The following is a 27,039-nucleotide window of genomic DNA, read 5'->3' as shown; positions in this document are numbered from 1 at the left end:
AAAATTGTCCTAAACATATAAACTCTAATAAAAAACAGCAAGTAAACATTATAGCAAGGAAACATTCATTAAAAAAAATAATAGAGTCATAACTGACTATCCTAGTCCAACTAGGATTCTGAGCAAATCTATAGTGCATTTCCACTATTAATGGGTTAGGCATTGTTTTTTTCAGGGAAAAATAAAAGAAGTTATACCCAGAAATTACATATATTTCAAAGAAGTAATTTAGCACATGCCTTCTATTTGCTAAAAAGAGCCATTAATCCTACATTCGTATTATATTGTACCTCAAACTGCTTTATTCATGTGTGTGCTCATCTGTGAACTGAGTACATGAGCATTTGGGGAAATTCTTGAGCATCTTCCTTTCAAAGCACCCCAAACAACCCCCTAGCCCTTCAGCTCCAAGGGGTTTTTAATCTGATTGGTCGATTCTGGGAGGAGCTACATTTCCCAGAGAGGAAGGTGCATTATTTCTCTTTTTGAAGAAACAGTTAAATGAATTTCAGTAGAGCTTTTAGCATATTACTTTCTTTTCTTTCCATTGTATTTCAATAAAATTAAGTTTAGTGCTTTTTTAATGGAAAAATGTAAAATGGTTATCTCAAGGTGACTGGATCAGAAGTTACATTTATTTTCTCCTTGATACTATTCTCTACTTCACTCTGTGTTCCGGGGCTGCCTAAGTTTCAAGGTCTAGAACTCCAGTGTGGTACCGGTAGAGACCTCTGCTCCTTTTGGTCCAAGTTCTGACCAGCTTTGCGGGAAAAAACGCCATCCTCCTGGACAGTTCAGTACAGCCTCCCCTATCACATGTTGAAACTTGGAGGCCACGGGTAACAAAGAGGGTTCTCTGTCTCCCTCTGCAATTGTCTCTTGCATACACATGTCACTCAGGGTCTTGAGGGGGTGGGCTGGGTGTGCTAAAGCTCTCTTAGCCTGAGTGTCTTTCTGTGAATGAGAAAAGGGTGTCCCTACTGGCGCCTGGGCTGAGTGCCCTGGGGCTGGCACAGCTTCAGCTACCCTGAGGGTGACCTGATGCGGTCCAGGACATTCCTGGGTCCCTTGGCAAATACCATCAAATACCAGCACCCATCCTAAGACATCTTCGGTTTCTAAGGGTGACTTTCACAGTGTTTTGAAGTGACTTTGCGGCTCCAAGGGAGTGCTTGAGGGGGTCACTGCAAAGGGAAATTACAAACACAGGGGAGCTAGTCTCCACTCCCATCCCTCTGGTAGCTGTGTTTTCATCTGCTTTTACGTGTTGAGGTTCACCTAAGACTGCTTTAGGAGAAAGGATTCAGCCGTTTTTCGGATTTTTTTTGCGGTACGCGGGCCTCTCACTGCTGTGGCCTCTCCCGTTGCGGAGCACAGGTTCCGGACGCGCAGGCTCAGCAGCCATGGCTCATGGGTCCAGCCGCTCCGCGGCATGTGGGATCTTCCCGGACCGGGGCACGAACCCGTGTCCCCTGCATCGGCAGGCGGACTCTCAACCACTGCGCCACCGGGGAAGCCCTCAGCTGTTTTTTGAAAGACTGTGAAAACCACTGTTTCTAGTTTACCTCACACACGTAAAAAATTCCTACTTTAGGCCACAACCGACTCGACTGCTTGATGCTAGAGGCCAGCAGGGGACATGCTGATGAAGGGGGAAGAACAGAAGAGGAGGAGAGGCCCTTACTGCAGCTGGCACCTTGGCTGCTCTTTGCCCGGCAATGTGGTTCCAGTATCAAGTAATCCAAAAGGCAGGCACATTACCTACGTAGGTATGTTGACAGCAACCATCATTTCAGGAACAGACTCTTCTTAGCAATCTCACCTATTTTGATCAGTGGCCTGGTACCAATTTGAAGACATTTACCTGACAGAAAGTCATGGGAACAGTTGAAAACAGTAGTTCCTGGTTGAATCCAAGAAAGGGGAATCTCTTCCGGCTTGGGTGAGCCCAAGATCGCAATGTCAGCCTCATGAAGCTAGAAAGAAAAAGAAAAACACCACACACATTGTCAACTGTAGCATAAAGACGTGACGATCAACGCCAAATGCCTTCAATGTAACAGACAACAATCTTCAGAGTTCAGTTCCACACGGATGCACTGACAGAATCACTTTACTAATTTACTAATGTAGCTCATATTAGTACAAACCAAACGTGATCATATCCTAGAAAAAAAAAGGAAGCTTTAAAAATTTCTTCAGGGGGACTTCCCTGGCAGTCCAGTGGTTAAAACTCTGCTTCCACTGCAGGGGGCTCGGGTTCGATCCCTGGGATGTGGCATGTGGGGAACTAAGAAGGACAGTTCCGTCATTGTGATCTGTACAGCAACAAAGAAAATAAAGTGTTTACTCTTATTAAAAAAAAAAAAATTTCTTCAGGGCAGTCACTTCAGCATATATACTACGTGTAGTCTTATCATTTACATGTTTTCAACACTAACTGCAATACCAAGAAAAAGGATGGGGCCAAGGAAACTGCACTGATGGGAGGAGGAGACTGCAAGCTGAAGCGGGTGGACAGCATCCTGACTCATGCAGCATCCTGCCTTAGCGGGGAGATGGTGCTGGTCGCAATGAAGCCACTTGAAGATCTGACCAGTGCAGGGAGCCTTCCGGCCTGTACAACTGCATAATCAAAATTAGACCCATATGGAACTGGTACTAGATCCACGGACAGATTTTCAAGAGCTCAAGCAAGAATCTCATTTTCCTTGAGGTCCTGGTTAGTCTCTTGTCAAACTGTTTGTTGTTTTTTTTTTTCTTAAAGAAAAAGGAAACAATGCAACCACTACTACAAAAGACATTCACATGTCTGCCCTGTTTGTATTTTGGTAACACAGCACAGGAGGAACATGTCTGGAAGGACGGTTATGAAGTAGGGTGAGAGGTTGGTTCTGGCCTCAACAGAAGAATGACCACCTGTCCCAGTACCAACTAAACAACCAGACTTCCAAGTGGATCCATATGTGGAGGGAGAGAGCTGAAGAAGGAATCGTAGACCCATGGGGAAAATACCAATAACTGCACGTCAGCTCACAAATACGTGAGGTTGGTTTCATTATACCCATTTAATGGACAAGTAAACTGAGGCTCAGGGAGTGTAAGTACCTCTATGGTATGTCCTGTCTCCCTAGCGAACGCAGCCTTGGAATACTCAATACTCTATGAGGCAGAAAGAGAGGGAAGCTGACAGCCCTCCACTCTGTAGTGCTCATGGCCCCTCCCCCACTGCTTTTTCCACAGACTTCAATGCCCTGCAACTGACTGCAGACTCTTCAGAATCAAACAGACAGGAATGGAAGACAAAACACAAAATCACCCCCAGTGCCACCACCCTCACCCAACCACCCAACAGCCCAAGAAGTGAACGGGCTCCAATGGTCCTCATCCGCTCTCAGCTTGGACATGCTGATCGCTGAAGATCATGGGGAAGGACCAGGCCAGCTCCTCAGCCCGAGTCTGTAACACTGTTTGGGCGAGAGGCTGCATCAGCTAAAGTCTCAGGAATCTTGGGAACAAAAAAGCCAAGATCTAGAGCAGTTCCGAGCTCCCGTGATAGAGGAGAAGCATGGTGAAAATTTAAATGCACAGGTTAACATCCCAGAAACACCTGATCAGCTGGATCATGCAAATAGGGGAGAGCAATTCAGTGAGTACCGCTAATGAGGCCCGAAGGTGCTCACTGCTTTTCAGCACCGCCCTTCATTAAGGCACAGGAAGAGGAATACGTTAAAATGGTATCTCTGTGAGTCTGTATTAATCACATGCAAAAAGAGATCCCTACTGGAAAGACCACTCTTTTAATGCCCAAGTCACAGTACTGGGAGCCCGAATTAAGAGGTTTACAGACAATATTCCCAGCAATCGAGTGCGTTAACGCCCCATGGGTTCTGTACAGATAGAGCTGAAAGGCAGCCAGGCTTGCAGGTGATGGTACATTTAGGGGGAAAATGTGCTCTTATGGAAAGAGGATTTTAAACATCTGATAAGAAAACATCTGTGTTCCTTTACCGCTGCAGACACTCAACCGCAGTAAGACCCGAAACACAGAGGCTTAGCGGGTGGCGAGTGATCGGCGAATAAGAAACGCCATTTCGCTGCACTTTCCACGCTCGACGGCGGCAAAAACAGAACATGTTAAAACATCTACAAAAAGGAAGTTAATATGTACAAGACTGCAATGTTCATTTCGGAAAAAGCCAAGGATCACAGGTTTAATTGAGTCCCCTAAGAGCACTTAGTTTCCTACATGTGGTGTCTTCCGTACAACCTGTTCTTTTCATTACCGATAAATCTCGGGAATCTCATTCCGACCCCTTAACTGTGTACCTAGACTCGGCTCGAAAACGGGCTGTGCTAACAAGCAACTGGGCGGGGGGGGGGGGCAGTTGATCCCGCAAAGGCCAAAATCTCCTCCCCCAGCCGTGATCGCATCAGAGATGCTAATCTTTCTGGAAAGGAAAAGTGCTAGATGCTTAAATCAATAAATAACCCACGAAGGCCCAGGCGAGGTTTTTAATGAGCTACGATTCAAGAAGAATTATCATCTCACTGGCTGTTTCTACTTTCTTCCTCCCTAATGGGAAGGACCCTGGCCAAAGCCTGGCTTGAAACTTTACTCGTAACAAAATATTGCCTTCTCTGCTGAGACTTGAGTGGAAGCAGCTTTCAGCGAACCGCCCACTCCCCAGGCAGAAGACCAAATGTTAAAACAATCGCAAGACACAGATATGCAGGCATTCAGCGTGAAGCACGTGGGAATGCGGAGGGTTTAGATACCATGAAAACTACTTTGCTGAAGTCAATGCTTTCTCAGGGAGTGTGGATGGGGGACAGGTCTCAGAATACGGACCGGGAGATGGAGGACAGATAGGACTTGCAGAGTTATAAGGAACCTCACAACTTTGTACTTAGCAAATGAAATGCATTTTAAAATGGAAACTCCAGAAAGGACAGCCCCACCTTCCTAGTTAGAAGACAGGACTTATGCTATCAACCGTTTTGAAAGGGCATATATGAATCTCAGGCATGAGATCTGTATGCCTACAAAAGGTAGGACAGGTTAAAAAAAAGGTTTGGAGCTATGTCCTGAAGCATCGTGATTGAATTACCTGAGACCTATCAAACCTGCTTCTACATCCTTCAAAAGTTATCAACACAATTCAGAAAATAAAGTTCAAAATGAAGAACAATACTTAAAAAAAAAAAAAGGTACTTTTCTCCAGCAAAGACACGCTTCTCAAATTACAGTGACTGAAGAGAATAAAAGAGATCCAGGATTCTTTAGTGAATATACTCATTCACCTGCCATCTCTCAAGTGCCACCTGGGGCAGACACTGAGGTTGCTGAGGATAGGAATATAAAATTCCCTGCCTACAAGATTTGAGAGCTGGGGATCTTCAAGATGGAGATGCAGGGCAAACCACTGGAATACGGAAAAGAAATAAACATTCGATTTCTACTTCTTTTGCCCACACGGTTGGTAAAATACTTAAAAACGTTGCTAGTGTTTAACACCCGGCAGTCCCTGTGCAACAGGGACATCCGGCAGCTGTCACACACAGTTAAGTACAGGGAGGGGCCCCGAGGGAGGGAGGAAGGGAGGGAGGGAGGGAGGGAGGGAGGGAGGGTGGGAGGTGACCCGGCCCTCATTCTTTCACTTTCAATGAACTGGGACACTTTGTGGTTAGTGCAAGCCGGGTGAGCGGCTTTACAGATCACATCATGTTCCACAGAAGACTTTGCGCGGTGCTCTGCAATGACAGGGTGTGTCTGTGAAATCTCATGTGGCGTGGCGGCCCCGTGGCTATCTCATGGCAAAGTCCTGAAAAGAGTGAAGCGTTCTTCTTTTTTATGAAATGTCACTTTCTTTCAATAAATGCCAAATTCCGGAATTTGCTGGCCTTTTCTTGCTAACAGATAAGTAGCTGTCAGACCGGGCCACTCTGGTTGCCCTCACGCCATCAGCTGTGTTTTAGGAAGATTCCTCTGGATGCTGGATTGAGAAGGATTGGAGGGGCTGAGAGGGAAAGCATTCTACTGCAGCAGGCAGAGGACAGGGCTGGTAGGAAGCTGGATGCCTGGAACTGAGGAAGGTCAGGAGGATGGGGGTGCAGGCTGGGATCTGCCAGCATTATAGACATAGTTAAAACTAGAAGCTTGGACAAGATCCCCGAGGGAAACAGGTAGAACGGGGAGAAAAAGGTGTTTAATGCATCCCTTGGGAGCACTCATCGTAAATGACAAAAGACGGGAAGAAATGACATGACTCTGGTGAGACTCCAGACACAGGAAGGACTGGGTGCATTCAAGCCGGCGCCGGTTCCAGTGATGCCCAGTGGCTAAGCAAGCTAAAAGCAAAGAAACTCCGTTTTTGGCAATTAGGAACTCATCAGTGACTTTATTATAGAAATGGGTATTGGCAACCATGCCTGGGTAAACTCTTGCCCTTTGAGTCCAGTGTATTCCCTGACTATGGAGATTTCACTGAGGCAGAGCTTTTCATAAGCAGAGTCCCTGTTTATCCATAAATTATTCAGACTTAGAATGTCTAACTTTCTATTCGAATTAACTGAATATCTACCGAAGGATTCTTGCTTTGTACCCATGGATAAATATACACACTTTCCTGCAATATTAAGCATACTATCAAATGAGAACATCAAAATAACTGTGTAAACACTCTAAAATAAGAATGTCAAACCATGTTCATTCAGATGTTGTAATACTTTGGCAAGATAAGAGAATGAGTCTCAGCAAAAGGTACCTCCCCCACTTCAGCAAGTGATCTCATCCCAGAGAATTTTTTTCCTTTCTAGAATTGCCTATGTTTCTTTTTTCCACTCTCATCTGTGATCAGTAGGACATTATTGGCTTTTAAAATTAAGACCTATTTCATAAATCAGAATGACTACAAGCCAAATGGATAATTTGGGAGTATGATCACAGCACTTATCTCCCCAGTTTTTCCCCCAAAGGTTAATAAATGACCTTCCTTTTTCTAAAACGTTCATGTCTTACTTCATCATTCAACATATTTACTGCTCAACGTATGAGAAGAGTGTATCAAAGATAGCCAGTTGTGTCCCAAATGATATAGAAAAGACAGTTAATCCCTCTTCAAGTTTACTTGATTCTCACATAAATTATGATGGATGATAAAAGGAAAATGCAACCTCAAATCCACTAATGGATATACTTTGATTCATCAAGAATAATTCCCTTGGGCTTCCCTGGTGGCGCAGTGGTTGAGAGTCCACCCGCTGATGCAGGGGACACGGGTTCGTGCCCCGGTCCGGGAAGATTCCACATGCCGCGGAGCGGCTGGGCCCGTGAGCCATGGCCGCTGAGCCTGCGCGTCCGGAGCCTGTGCTCCGCGACGGGAAAGGCCACAACAGTGAGAGGCCCGCGTACCACAAAAAAAAAAAAAAAAGAATAATTCCCTTTCTCGCACCCTAGGAAGAAATAAAACTAAAAAGTAGGGCTGAGACACACAGAGAGAGCGTGAGCTCACACCTGTGTGTGTCTGTGCGTGTGTGTATGTGTGATGAGAGATAATCTAATATGACAAAGACTCAGAACCACGTAGCACAAAAATGTGGAAAAGACCAAGTTATGGTCCCCAGATCCACGAGAAGCAAGCCGCACTTCACAGAGGCAGGACAGCCTTATGATTTACGGTTACGCCGTGTTGAAGTTAAGGTGAATTGATGAGACTGTGGGAAATTCAGCGTTGCGTCGCATTTCCCGCCATACTTGTGCTTTCCAATTCTGAACCCTGGGCTGCACATAGGATTTCTGCATCCCACTTCCCCTGAGTAACTCTCTGGCCTCAGTTGCCTCCTTGGAGAAGTGAAGAAGCTGCACCTGACAGAGGGGAATTGAGGTGCAGAGGGAAGACCGTGGCAGGTGGGGTTTATAAGACCCGATTCATATCCAGGCTCTGCTCCTTTTCACTGACAACCAGGGTCAAGGCACCATACATAACACCTTGCTTTCAGGATATAACGCTAGTGAGCTAGTATATGAAAAGACTTTGAAAACGAAATCTGTACACAAATGTAAGGTGCTTTATCATTATAGATTATGTTAAGACCTAAAAACCAGAGTATTCTAATTCTACATCCTTAGGAAGCATTTACACTGGAGAAGAAGGGGTAAAAGATAGAGCCAGGCTCTGCCGATGGTGCGGACAGGCAAGCAGGGATGATCTGTAGGTGGACGGGAGGTGATGTCACTGGCCTGATCTCTGCAGGACACAGCCTGGAGCCCTTCCTTTGTGCAGTACCTGCCTTGAACCATCTGAGACTTCACACGCCCCCTTTGGATCTCACGCCAAGTTTCAACAGATTCTCTCAGATCCCTTTCTCAATGCTGCTAAATATAAATGGCCTGATTTGGGGGCTTTTAAAAAAGTTCTATTCACCTCCTTCTCTGGTGTTAATAAGCAAGACAATGATCAGGCAGAAGCAAGAGTGAGAGGAATGGGAGCTGACATCCAAAGGCATTTTCAGTCCATGAATGTTGAAATATCTGTCGAAGAAACTCAGGGAGCTACATTATCCAGGTCACTTAATCACACATTACTCAGTAGCCTTGGTATTTGCTTGGCACAAGATCTGTGCTGCCCCAGGGTCGGTGGTATCTTCTCCACCCAGCCACTACAGGGGGGTGGGGTGGGGGGAGGGACTCACATCAATGAGGCTGTACTGCATGTCCACACACCTGACCAGGGTGCCCCCCACCGTGCCCTCTCAAGAGGGTGGACACATCCATTCTGAAGAGTGCCCCTGGAGGGGTGGTGAGAAGCCCAGGGCTCAGGGAGCAACTGGCTTCCTTATCTTAGGATGATATCTGTGGGACTATTAACTGTGGGAATGAAGCAATGGTGAACTCAACCCAAGTCTAATGTCTTGGGCCTTGGTCCCGCTAATGTTGCCCATCCGAGCTGTCAGATACTTTTGGGTTTTCAAGATTAGACTTTAAAGGTACTTTTAAAGATTGGGTTTTGTGATTATCTGGAATAAGAGCTGACGTGGGCTAGTGGCTAAAAATAGTGGCTGTACTGCCACCTCTATCATTTTCAAATTATATATATTTGCACAGTCTCTTTACTTCTCTGAGCCTCAGTTTCCTCATCTATGATATGGGAAGAGTGAGAGTCCTGCCTAATAGGATGGCTGCAGAATCAACGAGATAACACAAGTGAAGGACAGTCCTGGTTCACAGTAACCACTAACCCAATGATTGTTAGCTGTCCTTACTGCTGTTACCATATGTTACTGGTTTAAGGGTAGCCTCTCTGGTGAAAAAGAATTATCGTGCTCATCAGAAATCTTGGAGGCCAGAAGGCAGTGGGATGACATATTTAAAGTGCCTGAAGAAAACAAGATCTGTCAACTGAGAATTCTATATCCAGCAAAACTGTACTTCAAAAAGAAAAGGGGAGAAATGAATACATTTGCATATTAAACAAAGTGGAGGGAGTTCGTTACCATTAGACCTGCTCTACAAGAAGTGAAAAGACACTAGTCAGTAACTCCAAGCTGTGTGAAGAAATGAAGATCTCCAGAAAAGCCAGTATTCTTGTATTTTTGGTTTGAAACTACACTTATAATTTCCTACCCGATCTAAAAGACAAATGCATTAAAAATTATAAATATAAAAAAGAAAAAAAAACTCGTGTAACTTGCCAATCTAGTCCAGTTTAAAAGCTAGGGTTGGGCTTCCCTGGTGGCACAGTGGTTGAGAGTCCGCCTGCCGATGCAGGGGACACGGGTTCGTGCCCCGGTCCAGGAAGATCCCACATGCCGCGGAGCGGCTGGGCCCGTGAACCATGGCCACTGAGCCTGTGCGTCCGGAGCCTGTGCTCCGCAACGGGAGAGGCCACAACGGTGAGAGGCCCGCGTACCCGCCCCCGCCAAAAAAAAAGCTAGGGTTTTCCAGGAATTCCCTGGTGGTCCAGTGGTTAGGACTTGGCGCTTTCACTGCCGTCGGCCTGGGGTTCGATCCCCGGTCAGGGAACTAAGATCCTGTAAGCCATGTGGCTCGGCCAAAAAACAAAAGCTAGGGTTTTCCCCACAACCTCTGGAAAATAGATTACTTTTTCAAAATCTCATATGTATAATACACATATATTTAGAATTTTCCAATTCCCTTTTTAAGGCCTTTTGTATGCTACGTACCGAATTTAAAGTGGAAATGACTTTGTGATAATTTAGCTTGGCTCAAGAAAACAGCCTACTTTGATCCTTCAAGTGTGAAAGACCTGTATTTTTCCTTCTTCTGTTAGTGCTAGTTTTGACGATCTCCGTGCTCAGGAGAAACAAGATCCTCTGAGACAAACAAAATACAACGCTTTTCTTATTCTGGGGTTATTTCTTATACACGCAGCTGGGATCGACCTGATTCGTTGCAGCTGGAGGCCGTTTTGCCATCATCTTCCAGCTGCGCCCGACCACAGATTCAGAAGAGGCTTTCCAGCCAGCGGAGCAAGTGAGGGCGTGTGAGCACAGCCCCGGGGTGCCTGCCAGCCTCTCTTCCCAGGAGAGGGGTACCACTCCGCCTCATAAATACTAAATGCAGAACATTTGCTTTTGGTATCAGAGTGAACTCCTTGGGGTGAGGAAGAGGACATCTCCAAATCTAGGCCCATTTTCACAGGGCGGATGGCTGTCCCCTCCTACATAAGGGTGTCATTCCACTCCAGGGGCCTGGGGAGCTGAGTGAGGGGCCTTCGTTTGGGTGGAGGAAGGAGGGCGATTCCTTATCTGGACCCAAAAACATCACACCCAGTGCTTTGGGGTACCAACAGCTGATGCTCCATAGTGTGTAGCTGATTTGGGTCAGTGCCCAGACATTCTTCCCCTCTCCCATGTAAATACAGAATGCCTCTCAAAGCAGAATGCATCTTTGTTTTGATGCTGCAAAACAAAGCAGGAAACTTATTCTTAATTTTCAATCATACACTCAGAGGGGCATAAACTATGAAGCTACCAAATACAGAAGTCAACTCTCTTTTCTGTACTTCTCTGAAAAGGCCAATCTCAGTTCTCATGTTCAGACTCCATGAGATTTTATGTGTAATCGGTGTCCAAAGACTATCTTTAGATCTAGGCAGGCTGCTAGAGAAGGGATCCATTTCTATTTAACTAAGTCAAGGTAACTACCCCTCAAAATCGTAGGAAGGACTACCATCCCTGGAAGGAGTGACTGGTAAACCAGGAATCCCTAGGAGACATGATTTGAAGTGGAGCAACTTGAGTAACACAGGCATCAGGGAAGGAAGAGGTCCACAGCCCTGGAGGTGAGGACCAGAGGGAGAGCCCGGACTGGCCAAAGCTGGGCACCCACTCTCTCAGGGACACTGTCTCTTAGTTTCCCTCCAATAAGGAACCCTGGGTCCTGATCTTTTATTATCTCCTTACAGTGTGATTACCCACTGGCCTTTCCATTTCCACACTGAGGATCAACTGCACATCCATATGGTGAAACTTGCCAGTGTCCTTCCTGACTCACCATCAATAACAGCCAAGCTATTACCAGGGATCCTGTGCTAAGCAAACTTACGTGATCACTGAATTCTCACAGCAGCCCCATGAGGCAGGGAGTATTATGATCCCCATTCTCCACATAAGGAGACAGGCTCAGAGAGGTTAAACAACAGATAAGGCTTGAATCCAGAGCTGTCTCCACCAATGCCTATGTTTTATTGCTTCCCGAAAACACAAACGTTGTCTCTGACTCCAGACCTTCAAAGACAGTTCCTACTGGTTGCAGCAGGCTGCGGCTGCTTCAAGGTCATCCCAAACTTGAAAGGCTACGTGTAGTTTAGGAGGTGGTGGACAGGACTCCAGTGTTACAGTCCCCTCCTGATCCCCAAACCCTCACCCCCCTGGTTTTGGAAATCCCCCACCAGATGGCCAACAGGGGATCTTGTCCCATGTCAGGTACAAATAAGCAGGTAAGAAATGCTTTTCAAAGATAACGTCCTGTGACCTAATAGCTATAATCCTTTGCTTGCTCTTTGCTCTCCCTGATACTTAGCATTGTTGATAATGAGAAGATAAATGGGCCATAATCTTAAAATGCACTGTTCAGATGCACTTATAATGCACTATGATCTTAAAATGCATTGTCGATGGAATTAGAAAACAAAAATCCGAATCTGTTGTTAAATTTATACTTTCAAGGATTCTCACAGTGAAGGCTTTCCAAGGGTGGACACAGCCTGTCCCATTCAGGTGTCCTGGACACTAACTTGGGCCTGGGTGTTCTTTGCACCACATTAATTGCCGTCACTGTGGTCTGCGGAGGGCGCACTGACCCTCTGAAACCAGGCCCCGCAATGGCCTGTGTTTTAGAAAGAAAATGTAGGAATATTGAAACGTCAAATGTCAGGCAGAAGCATGGAGGCATATCAGCGGGAGGTAAGTGACTAGTGAAGTTGGCTGCTAGCACCAAAAACTGGAAAGATACAGCCTTTATCCTGTGGTGTGAGGGGAGCCTGTTGTATGTAAGTAAGCCAGGTAGAGAGGGCCAAACACCAGAGACCAAATGAACTTTAAAGACAAGTACAGGGAGCCCGGAATTTTTCCCTATTTTTGGCTATAAAGTTGAAGCAATAAAAAGAGTGGAAGTTGACAGCCTGTAAGATTCACAGTGGTGCCACCCTAAATGCCACGGACTTAGGAAAACAAAATGTGTGTGCAACGTCAGCTACTGAAAAGCTTCTTAGACATGCGGGAACCAGAGTGCTATTCAATTTCTAGATTCTCTAGAGAATAAAGCCTTGTAATTATCGTTCTCAAAGTTAGGGTGAGCTTTATCCAAGAGAGTCAAGGTGATTTATTTCCATAATAAAAAAAGCACTTTGAAAGATGCCTTTGTTGTTCAAAAATACAGATACAACTAGCAAAAGTATCTGTGACAGCTGTGAAAACACTGAAGTGCCAATAAAGGCATTTTTCTCTTTTTCGTCACAGCTGTTCAGTTCAGGGCAAGTTTACTGTCCTCTTCTACTAAGCTTCCCAACCTAAAATCCTGGCCTCTATGAAGTATGAAACATTGTCCTTGAATTTTCTTGAATAGGCTGCCACCACGTGGTGACCACTAAAAAAGCACATAGGTTTGAGTTTAATTGCAAGACCATGTTGCTGGGCTATTTTAAAACAAGAAGGAATTATGTACATCAGATCCACCTGCCACTGAAAAATTACAAATCTCAGTCGAGAGGCCCGTCTCCCCTGGACAGGACTACAACTTGTTGGTTTCCATCCTCACGCTGCAAAGTGAAGAACATGTATTTTTAGATTTTAGTAATTTATTGTACTTAATGCGCTTTTAATTTAACTTCACTTTGCTTGAAATTTGTGAAATTCATTGCCAGTTTTTGAAATTAAAAACTTTATTAACTATTTCAGACATGGAAATGTAAAAGCATAACATAACACACCTGAACATCCAGCCCATTGGCTAGTTTAAGGAAAGGCATGACCAACACAAGTGAAGGTCCCCTAGTCTCCTCTTACCTACCTGCACATCTTTGTCCTGTCATGGTTTTCCTGATCTGGTTCACAGTTTCTACTCCTTTCTTTATACTTTTACTTTATATGTATGGAGCCCTAAAAATATATACGTGGTACTGATTTAAAACCCTATATAAATGGTGTTAGATGAAATACAGCCTTCTGCAACGTGTTTTTTTCCAATGAATGCTGTTTTTAAAAATTCTTTCTTGTTGTATTTACAGCTCTAGTTTTCTTCAAAATTGTCTTGTTTTTGTCCTTGTGCTTCCATGTAAATGGAATCAGCTTGTCATATGTCAAGCTGATTATGTCAGGGTTCTTTTTTTTTTTCTTGCGGTATGCGGGCCTCTCACTGCTGTGGCCTCCCATTGCAAAGCACAGGCCCTGGACGCGCAGGCTCAGCGGCCACAGCTCACGGGCCCAGCCGCTCCGTGGCATGTGTGATCCTCCCGGACCAGGGCACGAACGCGCATCCCCTGCATCGGCAGGCGGACTCTCAACCACTGCGCCACCAGGGAAGCCCGACGTCAGGATTCTGATTCTAATTTATAGATTGATTTGGGGAGAATTAGTATCTTTAAGATGAGTCTTATTGGGCTTCCCTGGTGGCGCAGTGGTTATGAATCCGCCTGCCGATGCAGGGGATATGGGTTCAAGCCTTGGTCCGGGAAGTTCCCACATGCCACGGAGCAATGAAGCCCATGCACCACAACTACTGAGCCTGCGCTCTAGAGCCCGTGAGCCACAACTACGGAAGCCCGCGTGCCTAGAGCCCATGCTCCGCAACAAGAGAAGACACCGCAATGAGAAGCCCGTGCACCGCAACGAAAAGTAGTCCCCGCTCTCTGCAACTAGAGAAAGCACGCACGCAGCAAGGAAGACCCAGTGCCGCCAAAAATAAATAAATAAAATAAATTAATTAATTAAAGAAAAAAAAAAGATGAGTCTTCTTATCCGTGAATATGGTATCTCTGCTTTTAATTGGGTCTTCTTAATGACATTCATCAAAATTATATAATTTCTTTCAAAAGGTCAGAAATAACTTTTGCTAAATATATTCCTAGATACCTTATATTCTCATTGTTATCATAAACTGTATTTCTTTAAAAATTAATTTTCTAACTGTGGGGAGTAGTGTTTAGAAATGCAATTGATTTTTGCATGTTGATCTTATATCCAAGAACCCAGATGAACTCTTACTAATTCTGATATTTTAATAGGTTCTTTTGGACTTTTTATGTAATCATATTACCCAGGATTGATGACAGTTTGGTGTCTTCCTTTCCGATCATTATGAATTTTCTTCCTTTCTTTCTTCATATTACTGCATTGTCTAGGAATTCCCACACAATGCTGGTTAGGAGTACTAATAACAGGCGCCCTTGTCTTTCCTAATTTAAGAAAATGTTTCTAATATGTCACTGTTAAATGAGATTTTTCACTCTAAGTTTTTATAGATGTTTTATCTTGTTAAGGAATTTCCTTAAATTCCTAGTCTAATGTTTTTCTCAGGAAAAAATCATAATGAATATTAGATTTTATCTAGTGACTTTTCTGCATCTACTACGGTGACAGTATAGTTTTTAATCTGATAATGTGGTAAATTACATTAATACATTTTAACAGATTTTAATGTCAGACCCCCCTGCAATCCTATGATAGTCCCAGTGGGATACTGGATTTGGTTTTCTATTTTGCTAACGATTATTTCATCTATGTTATAGGTGAAATTGGCCTGTAATTATCCCTTAGCACCTTGTCATTGTCTGCACTGGGCACTCATACAATGAGTTAGGAAATGTTCTTTTTCTATTCTCCAGAGAAAATGTTCTTTCCTGTGGTAACTCATTTATAAAACGACCTAGTGCCTTTTTTTGTTTGCTTGTTTGCTGGGTAGACTGATTCAATGTCTTCAATTATATATAAGAGTACTCAATTTTACTTGAATCCGTTTTGTAAGTTACAGTTTCTAGGAAAGTTTTCATTCCATACAATTTTTCAAATTTATCCACATAAAGTTGTTCATATTCTCCTTTTTAAAAAATAATTTTTGCTTCTGTGGTTATGTCCCCTTGTTTGTTCATAACATTGCTGGTGTTCTCTCTTTTTGTCTTAATTACTTTGGCTAGTGGTGTGTCTATTTTACTAGACTTTTCCAAGAACTATCTTTTGGCTTTGCTGATAACCTCTCATATTACATATTTGTTTTCTGTTTCAGTAATCTCTGCTCTTTTGTTTTCATCCTTTGAGATTTTCTGCTGTTCTTTCTCTAACTTTTTATGTTAAACGATCAGCCTATGCATTTCAGTCCTCCTTCTCTAATATAGGCATTGAAGGATATGTTTCCAACATGAAAGATGCTTACCTTGCTTTGAAGCTGAGGTGTTTTCCACTGGGAGCTCATTGTCATGGACCCTTTTCTCTGGAACAGGCATTGCAGGGTGGCTTCCAAAGACCCATGGGCTCCTATTACCAAGATCTTCTTTCCATCTAAGTTGACACCTACCCACCAAATGGAAATTCAGTATTATAATCAAAACTTCAAAGTCTTCCTCCCATACAGCTTTAATGTAAGGAAAAATAGCTTTTATCTTAATTTAATTTTTGGACAGGAAAGCAGCATTTATTGGTGGGCGTGATTAAGGAGGGGACAGCGCCAATGCTCTCATGAGTGAAGGGCTTGCCATTTGTCCAAGGGGCCACGATTAGGAATGTATTTGATCCCACAGCTATCTGGGATGAGCCACTTTTCTACCACCATGTTTTCATATTCATCCGCATTAAACTTAGTAAATCCCCACTTCTTGGAGATGTGAATCTTCTGGCGGCCAGGGAACTTGAACTCGGCCTGTGCAGGGCCTCAATCACATATTCCTTGTTCGGCAGCTTGGTGCGGATGGACATTACGATTTGGCCAATGCGGACCCAGGCCACTGTGCCCTGGGGCTTTCCAAAGGCACCGCACATTACCTGTCTGGAGCCCAGACTGGGGACAGCACGGCAGACATGAATGTCCACTGGAAAGGGCTGTCTCGAAGTCCCTTAGGGCAACCCATACAGGCAAGAGGCTGCACACACTACCAAGGAGGCTGCTGTTTGCAACCATGGCACACTGGGCTCCCACGGGGAAAAGAGCAGGGTTGGCTTAATTGGCTGCAAAAAAATCGCCTTTTAAAACTTGGCCCTCTGAGCACCAAACCTACAATGACTATAAGCCATAACTTATTCCTTCTTTGCAAACTTTATGGTAGAGTGACCTAGAGTCATCATCCTAATTATCCATATGATGGAAAAACACTGTCTATACGGATTATCTCAGAGATTTGAGCTTAATGGCTAGTGTCCTAAAGGCATATCTTGAAAATTAATCTTCTAATAGAACTTTGGTATATATTTTGGAATTTTTGTTCAATCATTTCATGTTTGGGTGTAGGGGAGGGGCATTGTCTCCTTTTCACTCAAGCTGGTGTACAGAAAAAATTAAATACTGATTACTGAAAGAGATACTGCTCACTGATAGATCCTAATCTAGGTTTCTATACCCTAAACTATATCTGACAGCTTCTTCATTTAAGTTTTAAATATAAAACTTATCTAGGTTTACATATTGACAGATATGAGAAGCTGAAACTTGAAACATTTTTCATTGTGGTTATTTTGAGGGTTTCATAAGAAAAACTGAGAAAACACAGGTTAATCATTCATCTTTACCAATTTCTCTTTAAAATTATAATACAGCTAATCTTATTAGAAAAATTGCCAGTCATTCATATCTCCTAAAAGATGAGAAAAATAAAGCTGACACTAAATATCGCTTCTGTGTTTCAATAAGTATCTTCCAGAAACAAATCCTTACTAAAAACTCACATAAATAACAAAAAATAGAAAATAGCAACATTTCTGAAGGTGCATACCTGACTTTTCAAGAAGTTCAATTACAGCTCTGGCCACAGGTGAAACAAAACACTCATGGGCGTCCCCACGTACCAACTTCCCCAGGTTTACATCCGTTACTCTGAATCCAAAAATAAGAGAACAAGTAAGTCAAGCTTGGGCAAAACTCACTCATCTGTAATTCACATGAATTAATCCCAAATAACATCTAAGTCAATATTTGATATGACGAAATACAATTTATCTTTTAAGGCAGGACAAGAAAAAATTAAATATAAAATTCTCTCTGCGTGGTTGTTTGGGCCTCGTCCCTCCCTCATGTGCAGTGTGTATCTTGGTTAAACATTAACCAGGGCTTCCCTGGTGGCGCAATGGTTGAGAGTCCACCTGCCGATGCAGGGGCATGGGTTCGTGCCCCGGTCCGGGAAGATCCCACATGCCGCGGAGCGGCTGCGCTCGTGAGCCATAGCCACTGAGCCTGCGCGTCCGGAGCCTGTGCTCCGCAACGGGAGAGGCCACAGCAGTGAGAGGCCCGTGTACCGCAAAAAAAAAACCCCAAGAAAAACCATTAACCAGAGCTCTTCAAAGATGAGAATTCCTGCTTATTTTTTTCTTCTGACGCTAGCGGTGTAACTTCTTAAAAGACCAGTGTTCTTTCCCAGCTCTGTAGGGGGTCATGGTGACTTGCTGCTCGCTCTGTACATGCTGACCTGGACTATGTATCCTTGGTGAACTTTACGTAAAACATCAGTATGTCATTTTGATGTTCGATCCTTTCTCTCAAAGATGTATATGACTGTGCCTTCGACTTCTAACAGGCGGAACAGTTCTCAGACCTTCCTGAGAATCTGCTTCCTGGGTTATAATCCTTGGTTTGGCTTGAATAAAATTCCCTTTCTTCCTTCTTTACTTGATCGTTAATTGAATTTTCATCGACAGATAGGTAGGATATATTAAATTATTAAATAGAAATGAAAAGAGTGAGCAGGAATAGAGGTCATTAGCTTCTAGAGCAGCCCCTCAGGCAACTCCAACATGGTCCCTAGGAGTCAGGACGACGTTGGGCGTTCTGGTTCTGCCTGGACAGCAGGACCGCAGCTGGAGGCCACGTGGGGCTTCACTGCACAATGCTAGGGAGCTCTGTTCAATGGACTACATGGAATGGTGGCCCTGGATGTGTGCAATGCCGTGGTCCTGCAGCCACTTTATCCTGAGGAAATTTACATCTCCATCAATATCAAAGTCCAGAACCAATCCTAGAAATCAGGGGTGACCTAGCAAGACTTGGATTCAAGGTCTGATCCCCACTCGACATCAGTACTTATCTCCTTAAGGAAATCAAGGAAAAAAATGAGGGACCATGTCCTTTCAATGCCTTCTGTGTTCTTCCTCGGTCAAACCAAGGACAAAATAGTCCCTAACTATTTAGCTTAAATTGATGGTCTCAATACAGGTTAGTAACAAAATAGAGATACTTGGAAAACTTTTCATAATTCTCTCTTTTTATGAAAGACTGGAAACTACATCTTGATACCCTAGGATTCTGGATGTTTTCTAATTGATTAGAGCCTCTTCCCCCGTTATGGTTTGTCTGCTATAGGATCGGAGATTTTCACGACAATCTTCTACCCATGTTTGAGTCTGCCCTAAGTCACAAGAGAAGGCTAGGATAATGGGGGAACCTGGGTATGCCAGTGAGGTGCTGGTCACTCAATCCAGTCCCTACAAGACTAACGTTATAAATTTGCTTATGACCCTGGAATGCTAAATATATCACGTTCTTTCTGGCCACGATACAAACATTTCTTATTTCCATGTAGGAAGAAGAGGTTTTTAACTTCCAGGAAACATCATGAACTCCCATGTGGATGGTCAGCATTCCCTGTCCCATGAAGCTTACGTCATGACCTGAGTCTAAGACCAATATCAGAGCACCTGATATTCACAGTTTTTCCCTCAAATTTCAAATAAAGCCTCACGTTATGAATGTAAGTGCTTGCTTTGTTTTCCTCCGCTGGCCTGGGACTATGGCAGAATGTGCTACTGTGGTGAAGCAGGCCCCTGGGTTTTTTCTCTCGTTTGGTAGAATTATTAAGGAAAAGGAAAAGCTATTAGAAGAGGAGAGCTGGCTAAGGACTCTGTAGGTCAGACAGGAGCTTCTCAAATGAATATGATTTGGCCAAAATGGCACCCAAGCACTACAAAAGGGCAAGTGTATTTTCTCAAATACGTACTTTCTTAAGCATAATTTTACAAGCCCTCCAACTCCTGAAATATTTAGAATGATTTCATTCATGGCTCAATTACTGACATAGTTGAAAGAGCAGAATTTTAAGGAATTCACAGTAGAAAAACTAGTTTAGCAATGAGTCGATTGTTTTCTTTTATATGTTCTCACCCATCCACATCTTTTTCTGGTTTCAAGGCATTGAGGATTTTGTTGCTAAATGAGGTCTCGGAGATCTGAAGGGCAAGGCCATGTATTCTGGTGTCTTCATTAATCTTCAGGATCTCATCTATAATCTAAAGTGAAAACTAAAGTCAGTTTTGCAAAAATAAGACCCAAGAACAGACGCTTTATGTCAAAAATAGATTCATAAAAATGCATCTGTTTTAGTTTCTTTTTTCTCCTTGTTGAAGACCTGGTGTAAAGCAGAATGAAGAAGTCTATGTTCCCTCTAACCACGTTTATAAAAGCTTGGCTGAATTTTTTAGTGACTTCAAGTCCTTCTTATCGCTCTATTCTCTGCCAGAACAGAACAAAACAAAACCAAAGCTCAACGGTTAATAAAGCTGAGATCAGCAAAAGACAATTCCCTGTCCACAATCAGATTTGAGCCCAATGCAATGCCAACTTTCAGGGAGGCCAGGGCTCAGGAACCTCGAGCATTCCAACCTGGCCCAGAGAAGCCTGCGTTTCAAGCACAGTGTGCGTAACCAAAGCTTACTAATCATGACACTCAGGCCCTCCTGTTCTCTGGACCAGAATGGCATGTAGAAAGCATTTCCAAAGGCTTAGGACGGAAAACCTCTAAGCACAGACAGCTCCATTTTACAGGAAACACTAAAATAATTTGCTGTTTATGAAAAAGACCAAAGCAGTTTGGGAAGCTAATATAATCGCTATTGAATGGCCAGGTATGTCTTTAAATAAGCAATGCTCTGGCCTCTCTGTTTACCTCTATTTTACGCCAGGATTTCACTTAGCAATGTTACTAGTTCATAACTAAGAGAGATTCTAGCTCGTAGATATGGATCTCACTATGAGAAGTGTTGGTTTACCATTTCTGTTTTACTATCTAGCAAAAATCATGATGGTATTTCTACCTGGTAAGAGAAGAAAAAGCTATTTGATATATTCAGAAAACTCAGAAAGAAAATTTTGTTTAATATTCATCATTCTGTCATTCATTCAACAAATGTTGAATGTTTTGAATATCTACCTTGTACCAGTTCTGAGTAAAGGAAATACAGTTGTAAAAAATATCTGCCCTCATGGAGCTTATAGTCTAGTAGAGAAGACAAGACCAATAACAACAACAACAGGGACTTCCCTGGTGGCACAGTGGTTAAGAATCTGCCTGCCAATGCAGGGGACACGAGTTCAATCCCTGGTCCAGGAAGATCCCACATGCCTCTGAGTAACTAAGCCCGTGCACCACAACTACTGAGCCCACGCTCTAGAGCCTGTGAGACACAACTACTGAGCCCGTGTGCTGCAACTACTGAAGCCCACTTGCCTAGGGCCCGTGCTCCACAGCAAGAGAAGCCATAGCAATGAGGAGCCCGTGCACCGCAACAAAGCGTAGCCCCTGCTCGCTGCAGCTAGAGAGAAAGCCCGTGCACAGCAACAAAGACCCAATGCAGCCAAAAAATAAAATAAATAAAATTACAAAAAAAATAACAATAATAATAGTATAATCTCTGAAATTGATATGGAGTGATGGCGGGTAGGGGGTGGTCAGACGGGGTGGCATCTATACATAGAGCCCAGCCAGAATGAAGTGAGGGTACTATTGTTACCTCCAACGTAGTTAGAGGTAACAACGACAACAAAATCTTAATAAATTAAGATCCTTACTCTTTTCCAACATAATAACACCATCATATAAATTCCCATTTATCAGAATTTCAAAGAAAAAGAGTGAATAAGTGACTCCTTGTCAAAAAAATAAGCCAAGGGGAACCTAAAGGAGAAGGAAATCCAAAAAAAGAGGGGATATATGTATAAATATAGCTGATTCACTTTGCTGTACAGTATAAACTAACACAGTATTGTAAAGCAACTATACTCCAATAAGAATTTTTAAAAAATACTGTGACAAACTGGAAAAAAAATTTGAATGAAAAAAATTAAATAAGCCAAGGGGGAAAAAAAAGTCAAGGGCTATCAAAACAGCGGCAAAACAATCTAAGAACATGCAAATTCCACTGCAGAAAATGAGTGTCCTCTGCAAAGGGAAAACGCATTTCTCCGCATTCTGTTAGTACTGGTAGGACAGGTGTCAGTATTGGTAATATCTTACAATGGCAAGTGTGGTAGAAACTGTTTGCCCAATATCCAATTTCTGTTCTTTCTTAGTAATGAACTCTTAATTTTTAGCTGTGCTAAGAAATGATCTCAGGCCACTTGGTATAAAGACCACATTTCTCGCCTCCCTTGCAGAAAGGCCAAGCAATTAGGTTCAGGCCAGTGGAATGCAAGCAGAACTGTGGCTTTCAGGAGAAAGACTGGGATCCTGACTTTGGTCTTTGTCTTTCCTTTCTCTTGCTGGTGATAAGAACTTGTTGAACTAAGCCCTGTGATCCTGGAAAACAGGGATGGTTAAGAAATGCCCCCATCCTGTGTGGACTGCAAAGAACCACCTTCCCCATATGATTCTGACACGACCATCCAATGCTCCCTAGTCTCCAGACCCCACAAAGTTCTATTCTTTGTTCATAAATGATTTACTTGAACCGCTGGTCTCCACTGATCCATCGGCACAAAATGTCTGTTAACCAAACTTTGGGTAAGCTTCTTCCCTTCCCCCCGCGTTCCTAACCTTTGACCTACCCTCGGTCTGACTGGCCAACAGCTCTACCACCACCCAACCTCCCCGGGAGAATAGGCTGGCCTCAGGGTAAACATTCTCTCATGTGCTATTCCATCAAGCCACCCTTTCATCCCACTTTTTTCACACTGGGTTCTTTCCTCCCTATAGAAGAGAAGCCTTTTGCTTACCTCTCAAAGGTGTGTTGAGCTTACGGGCAGAGTGTGCAGTCCCTTTCCCCACCTTGCAATAATCCTTTCAGATTATGTCTCTCCTCACTGAGACTGGATTTATTTTCTCTTTGACACTGGCTGGAATGTGGATGTGATCTGTGGTGCTGAATCTGCCATCCTGGACGAGGCAGCACAACAAAGACCACAGCGCAGCAAGATCCAGGGAGCCCGAGTTCCTAACGACTCAGTGACGCCACCACACCAGCCAGGGACTGCCTACTGCTAAACTTTATTCACACACAAAAAACTTCTGTGTTATTCCAGATTACTTAAGGTTTTCATCACTGCCACAGCCAGTCTGAAGAAAACCTAGCCATAGAAGGAGCAGACACCAGGATGGCCCATGGTCCAGTTTCCTAGGCCCTACTTATAAGGGTGACTGCTTCTCCCATGCTTGAGATGACACTTATGAGGACTGGTCTTCCCTGCTGGTGGAAACAACTAAAGCACATACAGTAGCAACAAAAGAACCCTATGGTGGTTTTTCTCTTTTTTGTTGTTTTTTTGTGGTACGCGGGCCTCTCACTGTTGTGGCCTCTCCCATTGCGGAGCACAGGCTCCGGACGCGCAGGCTCAGCGGCCATGGCTCACGGGCCCAGCCGCTCCACGGCATGTGGGATCTTCCCGGACCAGGGCACGAACCCGTGTCCTCTGCATCGGCAGGCGGACTCTCAACCACTGCGCCACCAGGGAAGCCCCCCTATGGTGGATTTTCATCAGCTGCCCACTGAAGGATTCACACAAGCTTAGCCTGAAACATATCTTCTCCTTTATTTTATCGACAGGGCAACTGAGACCCAGAGAAACCAAAGAATGGTCCAAGCAAGGTCAAACAACCCGTCAGGACACTGCAAACCAGAACTAGTCCTCCAGACACTGATAATTTCCACTAGACGATGCTGTTGCTACAGCTGAAGAAACACAACCAAAGTCACCACATCATAGGTCACATCGTCAACAGAAACACATGGTAAGGAGATAACAACAAGGTCATACTGAATAGCACAGGGAACTATATTCGATATGGTAATAAACCATAATGGAAAAGAATACACAAATGTCTATGTATAACTGAGTCACTTTGCTATACACCAGAAACTAATACACCATTATAAATCAACTATACTTCAATTAAAAAAAAGGAACATGGTAAGGGACAGATAGATCAAGGAGCATCTACACTAGTGGGAAAAATGAACTATTCCCTCTAAAAGTTCAGCCCTAAGAAAAGGCTTGTTCAGTTCTGACCACAACTAAGAGATGTTAAGAGGTCTGTTAGGACTGAAGAGGAACACAAAATAAGGGTTAAGTGTGCTCCTGTATTACCTCATCTTCACTGCTATCTGCAGGAAGACAGATGTGAGCGATGTTCAGACCAGCCTGCAAAGAGAGCACAGGGAGATTCTGTCACGGAGAGAAAATGAATCTATCACCCTAAAATTAAAATGAAGTTTTAAAATCATTCAAAAAGTCAACAATCCTTACCTCCTCAGCCAAATTCTGGTTTACTTCCTGCATCAAGTTATCATCACCTGCCTTGGGAAAGGAGAGCAAGAAGGGGAACGTAACAACATAAAAATACCGTGGAAAGGCACAAAACAATACAAAGACTAATTCTGTGATTATACATTATCTGACTACAGAGACGATAGGGAAATGCAGAAAAAGAATCTTATTGCTCATAAAAGGGGACTAAGGGCTGGTATGTATCAACGTGTCAGTTTCTCAGGCTTTAAGATATATCACTTTTGAAAATAATACTCCTCATAGGGTGTATATAGCCACATAGGCAGCATTCCTTTCTAAGTGAGGACACCTAAGACGGGTGTTTAGGACTTGCCCTTGGGTGAAAAGCTACCAATGAGCCAAATTCCAGGAGGCCAGGCTCTCGTTTCGCTTTTCTTTCCACTCTTCTCACTTGCTTATCTATCTTTGTAGGGGGCGAGGAGACAGACCCCAAAGAGCGCAGGCCCCAAAGTGGCTTGAGCATAGCTCTCCAGTCTTGAAATGACAGCGCTGATGAAACTAGAGGCTGCTACTCTGATACACTAAGCGTGCACCAAAAACCACAGAGGCAGCCCAACTGGGCTGTGTGACCTCACAGGCTTGGCTCAGCGCACCACTTCCCTGCACCTGCGTCACCTGGGTGTGCCAATGAGGGCGGCAAACAGTGCCAACTGCAGCTGGCAATGAAGGGGCCATGACTAGAACACAGACATGGAACTCCCAAGTCCTGCCATGCCATGGCTTTTGGCCCTTCAGACTCACGGCAGGCTTGAAAAGACTGAGTAGTAAGATCACCAAATACCATGTCTCAGCAAGCATCTGTCTTCCACAGAAACAAAGTGGCATGTTTTTGCCCATCCCACTCAAATCACATCTGATCAGCATTCATAATGGACCACATTATATCCTGTGTAATGCAACTTACATGAGCACCTACATCCTGACCTCCGGAAGCTATCCGCACCAAAAGGAGACAGACTCAGACAGAGTGGTACCTAACCTGTAATCCTGAAGAGGCAAAATGACCAGATAAAGGGGGAAATGACAACATTTCCACATGATCTTTCTCCTCCCTCCCCTAAGCCCGAGTGGGACTTCTGTGACAAGAAATGCAGCTGGTCACCTGTGTACAGTTGTCTTCTAAATTAAAAGACATCCTAAAATAGCAAGACAGAACCACATTCTTAGCTTACCTGAATAATAGCAAGAACCGGCTTAAAGGCAGGGTTTTTTCCTTGCAATAAACTCAGAACTTCTTTCGAATTCTGAATGACGTCTCTGCATTGAGAAAGAAAAACAATATAGTCAGGTCTAGGTTAATGACTAGAAAGGATGGATACAGCACATTTTCTTAGAAGGTTTTCTACTCTAAATGAAACTAATTAGACAACACAAGGACAGGCTCCTCCAAGTGTGGAAAGGGTGGAGGGAGGGGGAGGAGAACAATCATGAAATACCTGGCGTAGGGCTTCCCCGGTGGCGCAGTGGTTAAGAATCCGCCTGCCAATGCACGGGTCACGGGTTCGAGCCCTGGTCCGGGAAGATCCCACATGCCGCGGAGCAACTAAGCCTGTGTGCCACAACTACTGAGCCTGCGCTCTAGAGCCCGCGAGCCACAGCTTCTGAGCCTGTGTGCCGCAACTACTGAGCCCGCGCGCCTAGAGCCCGTGCTCTGCAACAAGAGAAGCCACCACAATGAGAAGCCCGCACACCGCAACTAAGAGTAGCCCCTGCTCGCTGCAACTAGAGAAAGCCTGTGCGCAACTAAGACCCAACGCAGCCAAAAATAAATAAATAAATAAATTTATTTTTAAAAAAATGTTGGCTCTTACAAATGAACTTATTTACAAAACAGAAACAGACCCACAGACATAGAAAACAATCTTATGGTTACCAAAGGGGAAGGGGGGGAGGGATAAATTAGGAGTTTGGGATTAACAGATACACATTACTATATATAGAATAGACAAACAACAAGCACCTACTATATAGCACAGGGAACTATATTCAGTATCTTGTAACAGCCTATAATGGAAAAGAATCTGAAAAAGATATATCTATATATCTATATACATATAGACATTTATGTATAACTGAATCACTTTGCTGTACACCTGGAACACAACATTGTAAATCAACTATATTTCAATAAAAATTTTTAATTAAAAAATATTAAATAAAAAATTAAAAAAAGAAAGTTGGCTCTTTTTCCTCTCACAATAATAGACAAAAGGCTTAGCCAAGGCAGTACCCAAGCTTCAGTGCTTAAGACCACCTCTAAGTATCATCTCTTGTCTCCATCAGGGTCTTGCATGCACAACAGCTTTCAAAAAATGCAAGGGGAACTTCCAGCCAGATCCCATCAGCAATAAATGGCCATGAGCAAAGGGACAAGGCAGAATGGCCAGGGGCAAAACTCCTCCTAGTTTTAGAGAAGAATTTGACGAATGTAACTGGCAGGCACTGCTCTTGTAGGTGGATGAGGAGAGAAGGGTGCTCAGAAAACGTTTAAAGGCTTCAAAACTCAACCAGGATGAGCCTTCCCACAATCAGCTGGGCTAGAAGACATAGAGTAAATGGGAATGCAGCTGTCTACAACCCAGGAAGGTTTTGTTTGTTTTTAAACACTTGGGATAAAGCAACTTGATTCCCAGTGAAACAATTGTATTGTTGTGTTGATAAACCAGACTATATGTGAAAGTTCACAAATCACCTTATAAACGAGCAAGAATCTTCTGTCCAGCAACATGCGGCTGAGGACCACATGCCGTAGGCAGGTTCTCTGCCTTTCTTGGCTGCGAATTTGGGCCATACTGGGTCCTCATTTCTGGCTACTGTGGGAAGGC

The 27,039-nt window shown here is 43.8% G+C and overlaps 1 protein-coding gene and 1 non-coding gene across 7 annotated transcripts in view; both read right to left on the bottom strand.

Annotated features, from left to right (window-relative positions):
* Window positions 1–27,039, bottom strand: part of MTHFD1L (methylenetetrahydrofolate dehydrogenase (NADP+ dependent) 1 like) — a 225,912-nt gene that overhangs the window by 194,436 nt on the left and 4,437 nt on the right. For 5 of the 6 annotated variants that reach the window (XR_016395253.1, XR_016395254.1, XM_022559240.2 and 2 more), the window contains exons 2-8: window positions 25,387–25,471; window positions 24,173–24,223; window positions 24,014–24,067; window positions 19,820–19,944; window positions 17,442–17,542; window positions 15,893–16,029; window positions 1,865–1,976 (exon numbers count right to left, since the gene is read on the bottom strand). Coding sequence is in view for 3 of the 6 variants with exons in the window: in XM_022559240.2 (XP_022414948.2) it covers window positions 1,865–1,976; window positions 15,893–16,029; window positions 17,442–17,542; window positions 19,820–19,944; window positions 24,014–24,067; window positions 24,173–24,223; window positions 25,387–25,471 (665 nt within the window). In the remaining 3 variants the exon portion in view is untranslated. The remainder of the gene's footprint in view (window positions 1–1,864; window positions 1,977–15,892; window positions 16,030–17,441; window positions 17,543–19,819; window positions 19,945–24,013; window positions 24,068–24,172; window positions 24,224–25,386; window positions 25,472–27,039) is intronic. The other variant, XR_016395255.1, reaches the window with a different exon arrangement.
* LOC115802079 (small nucleolar RNA SNORA70) lies at window positions 16,553–16,686 on the bottom strand. The gene has a single exon (XR_004022457.1). It is a non-coding gene; the product is annotated as a small nucleolar RNA SNORA70 (small nucleolar RNA).

The sequence above is a fragment of the Delphinapterus leucas genome, chromosome 12 (assembly GCF_059928025.1).
Source record: "Delphinapterus leucas isolate spDelLeu-1000000601 "Yukka" chromosome 12, BTC_Dleu_Yukka2, whole genome shotgun sequence".
Taxonomy (NCBI): domain Eukaryota; kingdom Metazoa; phylum Chordata; class Mammalia; order Artiodactyla; family Monodontidae; genus Delphinapterus; species Delphinapterus leucas.
This window is presented reverse-complemented; position numbering and strand designations above follow the sequence as displayed.